Source organism: Vanacampus margaritifer, chromosome 8, assembly GCF_051991255.1.
Source record: "Vanacampus margaritifer isolate UIUO_Vmar chromosome 8, RoL_Vmar_1.0, whole genome shotgun sequence".
Classification (NCBI taxonomy): domain Eukaryota; kingdom Metazoa; phylum Chordata; class Actinopteri; order Syngnathiformes; family Syngnathidae; genus Vanacampus; species Vanacampus margaritifer.
In genome coordinates this window covers 5,478,749-5,490,538 of record NC_135439.1, presented here as the reverse complement: position 1 = coordinate 5,490,538, position 11,790 = coordinate 5,478,749, and the positions used below count along the sequence as shown (strand labels likewise).

General features: G+C 40.5%; 1 protein-coding gene across 2 annotated transcripts; it reads right to left on the bottom strand.

Annotated features, from left to right (window-relative positions):
- Positions 1-15: 15 nt before the first annotated feature.
- phtf1 (putative homeodomain transcription factor 1) lies at positions 16-11,744 on the bottom strand. Of its 2 annotated transcripts, XM_077574174.1 has the most exons (17): positions 11,437-11,744; positions 11,156-11,251; positions 10,970-11,026; positions 10,826-10,895; positions 10,607-10,765; positions 8,416-8,605; positions 8,235-8,343; positions 7,748-7,918; positions 7,258-7,500; positions 7,054-7,182; positions 4,366-4,635; positions 3,169-3,300; positions 2,999-3,085; positions 2,205-2,360; positions 1,584-1,679; positions 1,388-1,513; positions 16-1,265 (listed from the first exon to the last, which is right to left on the bottom strand). In XM_077574174.1, exons 2-17 carry the CDS (start codon positions 11,183-11,185, stop codon positions 1,245-1,247), a joined length of 2,046 nt encoding a protein of 681 aa, XP_077430300.1. In that variant the 5' UTR covers positions 11,186-11,251; positions 11,437-11,744; the 3' UTR covers positions 16-1,244. The 2 variants fall into 2 exon arrangements, with proteins under 2 accessions (XP_077430300.1, XP_077430301.1); XM_077574175.1 differs by lacking the exon at positions 2,999-3,085.
- Between the last annotated feature and the right edge of the window lie 46 nt (positions 11,745-11,790).

The following is an 11,790-nucleotide window of genomic DNA, read 5'->3' as shown; positions in this document are numbered from 1 at the left end:
AATAAACATCACCAGTTGAGTTGAAACATTTTTATTTTATTAATCATTATTAAGGCAAGGGTTCTATATATTAAAAAATCCTCAGAGGAACTGTTATTGCAAAAAGTGCAAAATTGCTCGTAATATAAAAAGCATAAACTATGGTTGCATCATTTTTATTTCATAAATTTTATTTGGAGTTCAAATTAAAAAAAATCTAAAGTGGTTCCCCCCACCATGTATTAACAACTCCTGTTATGTTGCTTTCTGTGCTACACCAAAAACATTCCCACACACCAGTGTGACCCGGCCCGTGCAGGTTTAACATTCTAGACCTAAAACATAAAAAGACAGACGACAATTCCCCACTGTCACCAAGTAGCAGCTGAATCCATGCTGAATACACAGAAGCCAAGTGAGTGAACTCCACGTAGCATTTTACATTTCAATATACAGTACTGTATTTAAAAAACTACTAAAAAGCAACCAACAATGCATGTAGAACGTTTTATCCTAAACATTAAAAAAAAAATAGTTTTAAAACTTTTAACCCTAGCATAACAGGTGGGTTAAAGTTTGATAATATGAGAACATTCTACTGGCCTTGTTTTGATGATTTTTTTTTTTTTTTAGATTTTTCCAAAATAATATTTCTTGTCTTATTTTTTAGATGATTAAAAGCTGCAGCTGTTTTCTCTGGCTTCCTCCCACATTCTCAAAACAAACATGTTACATTTCATTGAAGACTTAACATTGCCTTTGGTGTGAATGTGAACGCTTATTTCTCTCACCAACAGTCAGCTGGCTCCATCTTACTTGAGACACCCTTTTGAGGGCAAGGTCAATATAAAATGGATGGACAACATTGCTGTATTGGTATTGCTAAAAAGGGTAAATAACAGGGTTAAACATTCCCTATTTGCATAGTTAAACTCATGACAGTGGTCCTCAGTGAAGAAGGCAGACAGTGGTCATACTCTTATTAATACATACAGTAAGTGCTGGAACCCAAAATGAAAAAATAAAAAAAACCTTAAGATGCCCACCTGTGTTAAATTACTGTCATTACGTAGCATGTGTTACACCACAGCTGACTACAGTATTTCACTTTCCCGGCTATGTTAAATTAAAGAAACCACATTCAACGGTCCAAACGCCTCCGTGGCATGCGCCATCTTGTGGCGGTCAGTAGCTTTGCACTTTGAGGGCGACGGGAGGAGCTTTTTCTACTTGAAAAGCCAAAAAGTCCTTTTGCCGCCTTCACATTAGGGCTTGATTTTCAACAGCTGCAAAACACAAACAAGCTTGAAAAACTACTCAGCTCTCCAACTAAACAGCATCATGACCAGCACTGTATTTCCTATTTAAAGACTGTTATTGTTTTTGGAAGTTCTACTGTGAGACTCACTCTGATGTTGAAGCCCAGCAGGTCGCTGACCACAGCGGACACGGCCGACAAGATGACCACCCTGGTGATGTTGTAGATGAGCGGGTTGACGGTCAGGCCGAGAAGGCGGAACGGCGCGTCCAGCTCCTGGCGGGAGGTCGGGCGTTAATAACGACTTGCAAATTGAAGCGCTTCCGTGTGAAATGCGCTTGCTTGCCTTCATCAGTTTGGTAGCCAGTTTCAAGACGTTGTTCACGATGTTGAGCTCCTCTTTCTTGTTGGGTTTCTTCTCTATCTTCAGATACAGATTGATCTGAAAGATGAAATGAAATGAAAAATCGAAAACGCTAATATTTCAGGATTTACATTAAGTGAAGTTTGTAGTGGTGTAAATGCTACATATGTCTAATAAATGCCAAATTTGTAGTTTCCATAAATTGTTTTGTGTTTGTGTCTTTAAATTATTATATATATTATATATAATATAAATATCAGATATATCATAGTGATTTTATTTTATTTTTTACATTGTAGATATGTATTAATTATATTTTTATGGCTTGTTTCCTTATTTAAATACACTTATACTGTCTAATCATTAGATCGTTAATCGTTAGTGATATGATACTAATAATAGAGATTAAGTAGGATTTTCCAATGTTGATGACTGTTGTTGATTTAACTGTAGTAATAGGGGAAAAAGATACACAATAAAATAAAAATAAATGAACGATATCAATAATTGAAACTTTTTCACAAAGATGGGATGGTGCTCTATCGTGGGTCAATATTCAAGCCTGCCTTCGAATGGTAGATTTTGCCATTTCTGGGTTCTGACCTGTTCAGTGAGCAGCACCGAGGAGTTGCTGTACTTGCAGTTGGTCTCGGACCCCAGCGTGGCGAGCCGAAGCAGGAAGAGGACGAGCGACGAGGCCCACAGCATCAGTTCCCAGTTGGTCAGCGAGTCCAGGAAGGTCTTGTGGCTCTGCAAAAGCTTTATTAAAAAAAAATAAAAAATAAAAAAATAATATTTTTTAATTTTTTTTTTTGTCATATAACACGAGGAATACGTGTTCAAAGGTGGCAGTTGGTAGTAATGCGATACATTTACTTTCTCACATTTGCTTAACTCTTTGACTGCCAAAAACGTTAAATGGAGTTTAGTAAAATCCTATGGAGGAGTGCCAAAGACGTTAAAATACGTTTTTTTCAAAACAGAAGTGAAACTAACCATTTTCTATTGTTGATTACTGAAAAACGGAATAAGGTAGAAACAAACTTTTTTTTCTGATGAAAGCTGAGAGTCCAATCTTTCATTTGGTAGTATGTGTGTTTCCATAGTCCAAACACATAATTTTCTGTGGACCTTGAAAGATCAGTCAAAAATGCTTAAATCGGCTGGCACCCACGGCATCCCTTTTCTGAAAACGTCTGGCAGTCAAAGAGTTAAGTATTATTTGGATAAATTGTTTTTGAGTAGTTCAATGTAACACTTTACTTTTACTTGAGTATTTTTGTTACTAACAAATGGACACAGCAAACACGTTTGTGAATTGTGTATGTGGTTTATAGCCAAATTGTACTTAAGGAAAAGTCCTGCGTACGCTCAACCCTCCTCCTGTCAATATTTACCTGCGCACAGATGATGAATGAGATGGAGAGGGCGAGGAGGAAGATGGTGGACACGATGACGTCGACCGAGCGCTGCGGCCCTCGCCTCTGCGACGAATGATTGACGAGATGGACGCGGTAAGACAAAGCAGCAGCGCTTGTGACGGCGGGAAAGGTTCGAGGATACGTACCCTGAGGAAGGAGCGCAGGGACAGCCACATCTTGATGTTCTGCACCTTCTTCAGCCGGAAGTGAGGGATTTCAGACTTCTTGGCCCTGCGAGCAGACGTCAGGTGGTTGAAGTGTTTGGCGAATAAAAGTCTCTGTGGAGGAGAAATTATGCACAGTCAATAGAACATTTTGTGTGTGTATGGGCTGGAAGGGGGCTGGACTTGACAGTTTTTGTGTAATTTTGTTTTAGAATGCGTTGATGTGGTTATTTATTTATTTTTCAGTCATTGCGTTATAATATAGCAATCTGGGAAGAACTCATTGAGACCTTTTCAGCTATGACTTGATTCTTGAACTTTGACCCGAGGGCAATATTAGCCAAAAATGGTCTTTTCAAAATATTTACAATTACAATTGTCTACATGCTCCCATTACTCTCAACATAGTATTCGAATTAATATTGGGTTTGTGGAATATGAATTGATCAGCAAAATCCACCTGTTTTTATCCATCTCGCAGCGCGGCCATTTTGCCACTTGGTGTCGACTGAAAATGACATAACAGTGCCAAAAGGCTCAAGTAATGACCGTCAAGGTTCACCTGTTTTCTGGATTTGGTCATGTGACGTTCACAAAATGTTCTTAAAACGTATAATTGATATTATTGTAATCAAATGTAACATGATGCTATTTGAATATTACCACTAGACGCAAATATATTAAAATAATAATAATTAAAGAAATTATTCTATTCAAATCTATTGCAGATAAGTGTTAAATAGTTTTAAATTTAAATTAAAAAAATAAAAATAAAAAATAAATACAATTGTTTTGAATGAACTGTATTGGCAGTGCTTCTTTTATGTACCACTAGAGGGAGCGCTCATAACACTAGTGGTACATACTGTATACCACACTAAGAATGACATTCAATATACCATTTAGACTTTATTATTTCATAAAAAAAAAAAATAAAAATTAAGCAATATCAGCCTGCCAATTGGATAATCTAAACACTGCCAGAGCTAAACAGCGTTGAGTTGCATCAGGTTGAATGAGTGATCAATAATCAATATTACCGACACACATCACAATAAAATTTTACATATGACCCCCATGGAGGCAGGAGCGTCTCTGGGCTCGTCATCGTCTTTACATCACCCAGCAAACAAACAAAAACCTCCTTGGTGGAGGTAACAATCGGCCATCGCCACTCGCCTGCTGGTAGGTCCTCTCGGCCACGCACATCATGAAGAAGAAGAGCCCTGTGAGGCAAAGCCTGAGCACGGTGGTGATGAAGAAGAAGGCGTAGGCGTGAACGCTGGCCGGGCTAAAAGCGATCTCCAGGAGCTCGGCCGCCGACAGCGAGCTGAGGCTGGACACGTCCAGTTGCTGCGCCAGGCGGAAGGCAAACGGCAGGAGCGCCAGCGTTGCCGTCACCAGCCCGCCGAACGCCAAGTAGCCAACGCCTTGCTCCGCAAGCTTCACCTGGAGGATGAGGAGATCTGATCAAGACGATGTTTATGAATAAGTGCTTCTTAATGTGTGTGATTCTTACAAATGTATGTTACTCTGACGGCTCAAATCTGTGGCTTCCAATGTTCATTTCATAAATTCAATCAACTACAAATGCCTCTTTACTGTGCTTTATCTATTTTTACAACTTATGTAGTGTTTATTAATTCCTGGCTCTTAATGATTTTTTTCTATGCATATTTTGAGTGCCAAATCTTCTAATTTAATTTTGTAATTAATTAACTCTTTGACCGCCAAAAACGTTTAATAACGTTTCGTAAAATCCAAATGAGTGCCGCCAAAAACGTTAAAAGACGTTAACTATGTTTTTTTTTTGTTAACGACTTGGCCACTGTGCTGAAAGTATCAAGCAGATCGAGTTAGTATAATGACTATTTTTGGGCACCAGATGGCAGCGATGACTCTCTTTGGACAAGATCGGGTAGGCGTCAGTAGAAGAAGTGAGGTGGAGCTAGAGTGTTGAGGGGAGAATGGCTGAGGAAGCGAAAATGGTGACCGGTTGCAAGCAGCTCACGCTTGAGCATTTTTTTCAAAGACGAAAAGCACCGACCAACGCTAAAGAGCACATTGATGACGACGATGATGGTGACTCTGAGGTTGACGCCGAAGTTGGAAGCGTTGACGCGGTGGCTATGATCACGTCGTAAAGCCTCACCGGCTAGCGATGCTAATGCCGGAAAACGGGGTGCACAACCGAGCACTTCTGTACAGGCGGACGTTCAATCGGACGATGAAGAGTACCCCGAGTCCAATGCATATTGTTTCTGACAGTTTTAAATTACATATATGCATAACCTAAACCCTAATGTAAAACCCTAGTTTGAAACCCTAACCCTAATGTAAAACCCTACTTTGAAACCCTAACCCTAATTTGAAACCCTACTTTGAAACCCTAACCCTAATTTGAAACCCTAGTTTGAAACCCTAACCCTAATGTAAAACCCTAGTTTGAAACCCTAGTTTGAAACCCTAACCCTAACCCTAGAAAACCCTACTAGGGTTTCAAATTAGGGTTAGGAAACCCTACTAGGGTTTCAAATTAGGGTTAGGAAACCCTACTAAGGTTTCAAATTAGAGTTAGGGTTTCAAATTAGGGTTAGGAAACCCTACTAGGGTTTCAAATTAGGGTTGGGGTTTCAAATTAGGGTTAGGAAACCCTACTAGGGTTTCAAATTAGGGTTAGGGTTTCAAATTAGGGTTTTACATTAGGGTTAGGGTTTCAAATTAGGGTTAGGGTTTCAAAGTAGGGTTTCAAATTAGGGTTAGGGTTTCAAACTAGGGTTTAACATTAGGGTTAGGGTTTCAAACTAGAGTTTAAAATTAGGGTTGGGGTTTCAAACTAGGGTTTTACATTAGGGTAAGGGTTTCAAACAAGGGTTAGAGTTTGAACTAAGGTTTCAAATTAGGGTTAGGGTTTCAAAGTAGGGTTTTACATTAGGGTTAGGGTTTCAAACTAGGCTTTTACATTAGGGTTAAGGTTTCAAACTAGGGTTTCAAATTAGGGTTGGGGTTTCAAACTAGGGTTTCAAATTAGGGTTGGGGTTTCAAACTAGGGTTTTACATTAGGGTTAGGGTTTCAAACTAGGGTTTTAAATTAGGGTTGGGGTTTCAAACTAGGGTATTACATTAGGGTTAGGGTTTCAAACTAGGGTTTCAAATTAGGGATAGGGTTTCAAACTAGAGTTTAAAATTAGGGTTTGGGTTTCAAACTAGAGTTTTACATTAGGGTTAGGGTTTCAAACTAGGGTTTTACATTAGGGCTAGTGTTTCAAACTAGGGATTTATATTAGGGTTTCCAAATAGGATTTGGGTTTCAAAGTAGGGTTTTATATTAGGGTTAGGGTTTCAAACTAGGGTTTCAAACTAGGGTTTTACATTTGGGTTAGGGTTTCAAACTAGGGTTTTACTTTAATTATCAGGGTTTTTGAAGATTTTTTGGGGGTGATAAATTTTTTTTTTCTTCTTCAAATTTTTAAGTATTTTTATTTTTCATTAACGGTGTTTTTGAAGATTTTTTGGGGTGAATTTAAAATAAATAAATATATTTTTTATATTATTTTTTTCCAATGCATTTCAGTCGGCATCAATTATACTCGGATTTCCGCTATTTGAGGGCCACTTATCCCCTGTGAATAGCGGGTGTCCACTGTGCTATGCCTAATGTAACTTTGTTCAACTATTCACGATAGCGATGTATAGTGACAGGCAGAAACAGCAAAATGCTCTTCAACTACCATCACACATACAGTAATTATGAATTCAGAATACATATACATTTTGTGACATTTTTGTTTGATGGCGTGCAGTCAGATTATTCATGTCACATTCAGTTCCGTAGGGTTTAAGTAAAGAATCTGTCAGCTACTGTACCCGAGTGAGGATGATCCCGCTGATCTCCAGCACGGACATGTCTGCTTTCTTACACTCGCCCTGCTCCCATATGATGGCGCTGACCCGGTCCCTGGAAGGATGGCACGCTTGGAGCCAGGATAGCTGGTGCTGACGACATGTAACGTAGAGTTACTAAAGACCATCATCATTCATAATTCACAGAGTCGTTGGCGTCGGTCTTACCCCAGCGATGCCTTGCTGCAGGCTCTCGTCATCGCTGCTCAGCGTGGTGGTCTGCTGCAGCGCAAGGCCGCCCGCGAACCTCCCGTTGTCCTCACTGTCGCTGCTCCCCGTGGAGGCGGAGTCAGGGTCCTGGAGGAGCTCCTCCCACATGGTGTCGTCGGTGTCGGAGGCCGGCCGGGAGCCCACGCTGGGTCGCAGGCGTTCCACTTCCCGGGGCTTTACGTTAAAGGTCCCGGCGGCTGCCTGTTGTTGCACAAAGGATGGTGAGGCCAGGTAAACACAGCGTATCACAGATGGGCAAAATCCACCCTGTCTCGTCGCCAGCCAATCACAGGGCACATATAACCAACCATTCAAACTTACACTTATGGAAGTTTAGTCTTCAATGGAAAACTCCAAACATTTTTTGTTGTGGATGGATTTTTTTTGCCATATTGAAAGCTTCAATATGAAAAAAAAAAGTTGACAAGTGGGGGACAAGAAGGTTCACCTGAGGCCTGACTGCAGCTTTGCTGCTGGACTTTCGAGAGCGCACAGAAGATGGCGGTGCGGATGGCGGTGCGGATGGCGGCCATTGGCCGGCGGGAATCACATCCCCTGGTTGCTCCTCTTCCTCACTCGAGAGCTCGTCCGACGCGCCGAAGCCAGACTTTCTTTTACTCTGTGACGATATGGCAAAAAACAAAACAAAATGAGTTTAAGCAGTTTATTGATGGAAAGTAGATTTCAAGCACTTATCCAAAAATATAAAAAATATCCATTCTACTTTCTTATTTCAAAACCTTCATCTTTTTTTTTTTGCTGTTATTTTTTTTTTGTGTGCCGTTTTTTGGACTTTTAACTGGAATGACATTTCAATTGCATTTATTTTGTTTGACCTTCAAATAACTTTTCCAGAAGATTTCTAAACTCCAGACATTTGGTAAACATCTGCAACACACATCAGGTGTCTTTTTGAGTTTGACCGACGGCTGTACCATTCTCTTCCGTCGCTGGACTTCCTCAAATGGCGATGAGGGTTGCGGTTCCTTATCCTCGCTCTCATTCTTCTCATCCAATTTCTTCTGGCTCCTTCCCTTCCTGGGCCTGGCCGAGACAGGAAAGAGAACACCTGGCTGTTTTACTTGCACAGAACTCAAAGTGCTTGGAGTTTCTCACCTCCTCCTGCGGGCCGGACTGCTGCCGTTGTTGCCGTTACTGGAGGATGGACCACCCGAGGGGAAGCGGCTGCACACGGTGGACACTATCTGACAGTGCACGGTACCAAGCAGCAGCATAAGGCACAAGGGCCCGAACGCCTCGCTGGCACTTGCCCCGGGGACCTCCACATAGAGTACCACGGCAGCCACTACAAATGGGGAGTAAAATGGTCTCATGGGTAATTATAACAAGATCCAAGTCTTCCTGTGGTGCTCAGGTGTGCGGCTTAATTACTGTAAATAAACTCAGTGGAAGCAACATTAGGCACAATCTAATGAGATCCAAAACAAACGCCGTAGCAATCATTCTGCTTGATTTTTGTAATTCTGCCTTTAAAAATACAGACGCTGCAGTTATGTAAGTTTGCCAAATTTCAGTGGGACCAATTCTTAACTCTTTGACTGCCAGACGTTTTCAGAAACGGGATGTCGCCAGGCCAGCCGATTTAAGCATTTTGACTGATCTTTCAAGGTCCACAGAAAATGTTGTGTTTGGACTATGGAAACATACTACACATACTACCAAATGAAAGATTGAACTCTCATCTTTCATCAGAAAAAAAAAGTTTGTTTCTACCTTATTCCGTTTTTCAGTAATCAACAATAGAAAATGTTTAGTTTCACAGAAATGCTCTGTTTTGAAACAAAAACAGGAAAAAAAGGCCGTCAAGAAAGTGTAACGTCTGCACGTGAAAGGGGCCATCGCAGTGAAACGAATCTGTTGTGCAAATCCTGCTCCGTCTCCTTGCACGCAGGGGAGTGTTACAAAAAGAAAAACTGTATTTGAAACATCCACATAATTGTAAATAGTACCACAGTTGCACACATTTGTAAATAGTTTGCGAAATTGTTTTGTCAAATTGTTACACTGTTGAATGGAAATAAACGTATTTTGCTATGAAAAAACACTTTTTCATTGTTGGTGGAAGTGTTTTACAGAAGTAAAGCACTATTTAGGTGTTTGTGGCATCATTCATGGACAAAAAGAAGTGTACAATTCACTAGAGTGCATGAAATAATATTGTTTCACAAAAAGCTTGTTTTCTCCGTTTTTTGTTTCAAAACAGAGCATTTCTGTGAAACTAACCATTTTCTGTTGTTGATTACTGAAAAACGGAATAAGGTAGAAACAAACTTTTTTTTCTGATGAAAGATGAGAGTTCAATCTTTCATTTGGTAGTATGTGTGTTTCCATAGTCCAAACACAACATTTTCTGTGGACCTTGAAAGATCAGTCAAAATGCTTAAATCGGCTGGCACTGGCGGCATCCCTTTTCTGAAAGCAGTCAAAGAGTTAAAAAAAAAATAAAATACAAGTACTTGCTTCAAGCTGGTTATTGCCAGTGCCAGTTCACTGTCAAATCAAACAAAAACCTATTTAAATTAAACAAACAAAGAGATTTTCACATTGTATATTTAAATAAACAGCATAACTCCTACTTGCATTTGTGACCTTCTACATGTGCAGTATGTACCGGTACAGTATGCATGTATGTACTCTGTGATACTGCCCCCTGGTGGCAAAGACACAAACACCAGCAGAAGGCGCATCTTAAAAGACCAAAATCATAATGCAGTTTAATTCCTTATATTGTAGAAAATGTAATATTATAGAGGGCTACTTTATTAAAAAAAAAATAATAATAACATACTACAACTTTTTTTCCTTTTCTTTGTTTCCATTCATTTCAACGGGGGGAACGTGATACAAAAGCCATTGGCCCACTTTCAATACAGAGGCTGGGATGTACCGACTTTCTGCCTGCTGTCACTATCACTCTCAAAATACCAGTGCTGAAAACATGTTATTTTTCACAGCGAGGTATCATGGTACTTTTCTAGTAGGGGTATAATTTACTATGCAAGCCTATCCTGTACATCATAGGTGTCAAACTCAGGTCCTGGAGGGCTGCAGTCCTGCAGGTTTTGAAGGTTACCATCTTCCAACACAAGCTGATTCCAATCCGCAGGATCGTTATCAGGCTTATGCAGAGCTTGCTGAGCTGATCATACATCAGCTGTGTTGGAGAAGGGAAACATCCAAAACCTGCAGGACCACGGCCCTCCAGGACCAGAGTTTGACACCTATGCTGTACATTAAAAGGAAAACAAACCTAATCTTGTGTATTTATGAGTAGGTCGTAGCCAACCTTGCATAAAGTAGAGTAGAAGAATGCATGAAGAGATGGACTTGGAGGTGACCTGGATCCACCATGAGAAGAAAAAGGGAAAGAGCAGCACGCGGACCAAACCCTTTCGAGTCAACGCCGTCCAGGGACTTTGCGGTTTGGCTTTGCTGAACGTGGACCCTGCAAGAGGCAAAGCAATGATGGCTCTGAATGTAATAATTTGGCATCTTGGAGTCTAACCTCGGACTAAGTCGACGTCGATGAGGTCTGACTTGATGTGGCCGGTCTTTCTGGGCTTACTGTCCAAATCCTAGTGAAGAAACGATTTAGATTTAGGAACACACAACAATCTGCACGTATATGTTTTTTTCTTCCTTATCTTACATTTAAATCCGTCTGCTCCAGAGATTTCTCCCAGACTTGTTGATCGTAGGCTCCAATCTGTGGCATCAACAACATTTTAATTAAATAAAGAGAACAATCAATTCGTTTCTTAGCTTTACCATTGCCATTGTATGCTCCCGGGCGATAATCAGCCACTTATATATATAGATACACACACTATCCCACCTTCTCTTGATACCAGGATATTCTGGCCATTGTGTTTTGTTGCTGGAAGCACTGTCTGATCCAGAGTCAGCTCATTTCACAGAGAACACAGGCGAGCTGTGGGCAGGAAAACACCACTAAACAAACAGGAGGGGTGACGATGAACTCACTCAACTTGACAGAGAAGCATTTTATTAGCGACATGGCAGGATATTTGGCTATAGATAATACAGCTAGGCAACAGGTAACCCGGAAGACATTTTAACACTTATGCGGTATCGGCTAGCAAGCAAAGCAAATACCTGATAGGAACGGCACATTTTGTAAGACGTTACGTCATCATTACAGGATAGATTGTTGTTGTTCTTTGGCGTTTCATTGCTATTCAAGACAATTTATAATCGATCCTTCGAGTGCTCCAGAGTTGTATTGAGGCGTATTCGGAGTTGCCTTTAACGTCCTCGACGCGATCGTTGACCAAATGAATGTCATTAAAAAACGTACACATTTGACAAAGTATCCATAATTGAGTTTATTTCAGGCTTTCTGTAGCGCCCTTTTGTTTTTACAATAGGCTAATCTTCCTGTCCACGTTTCCGGGTTTGTTTTGTGATTCTTATCCCTGAAGTTTGCCCGTCAGGCACAATTGTCGCTCG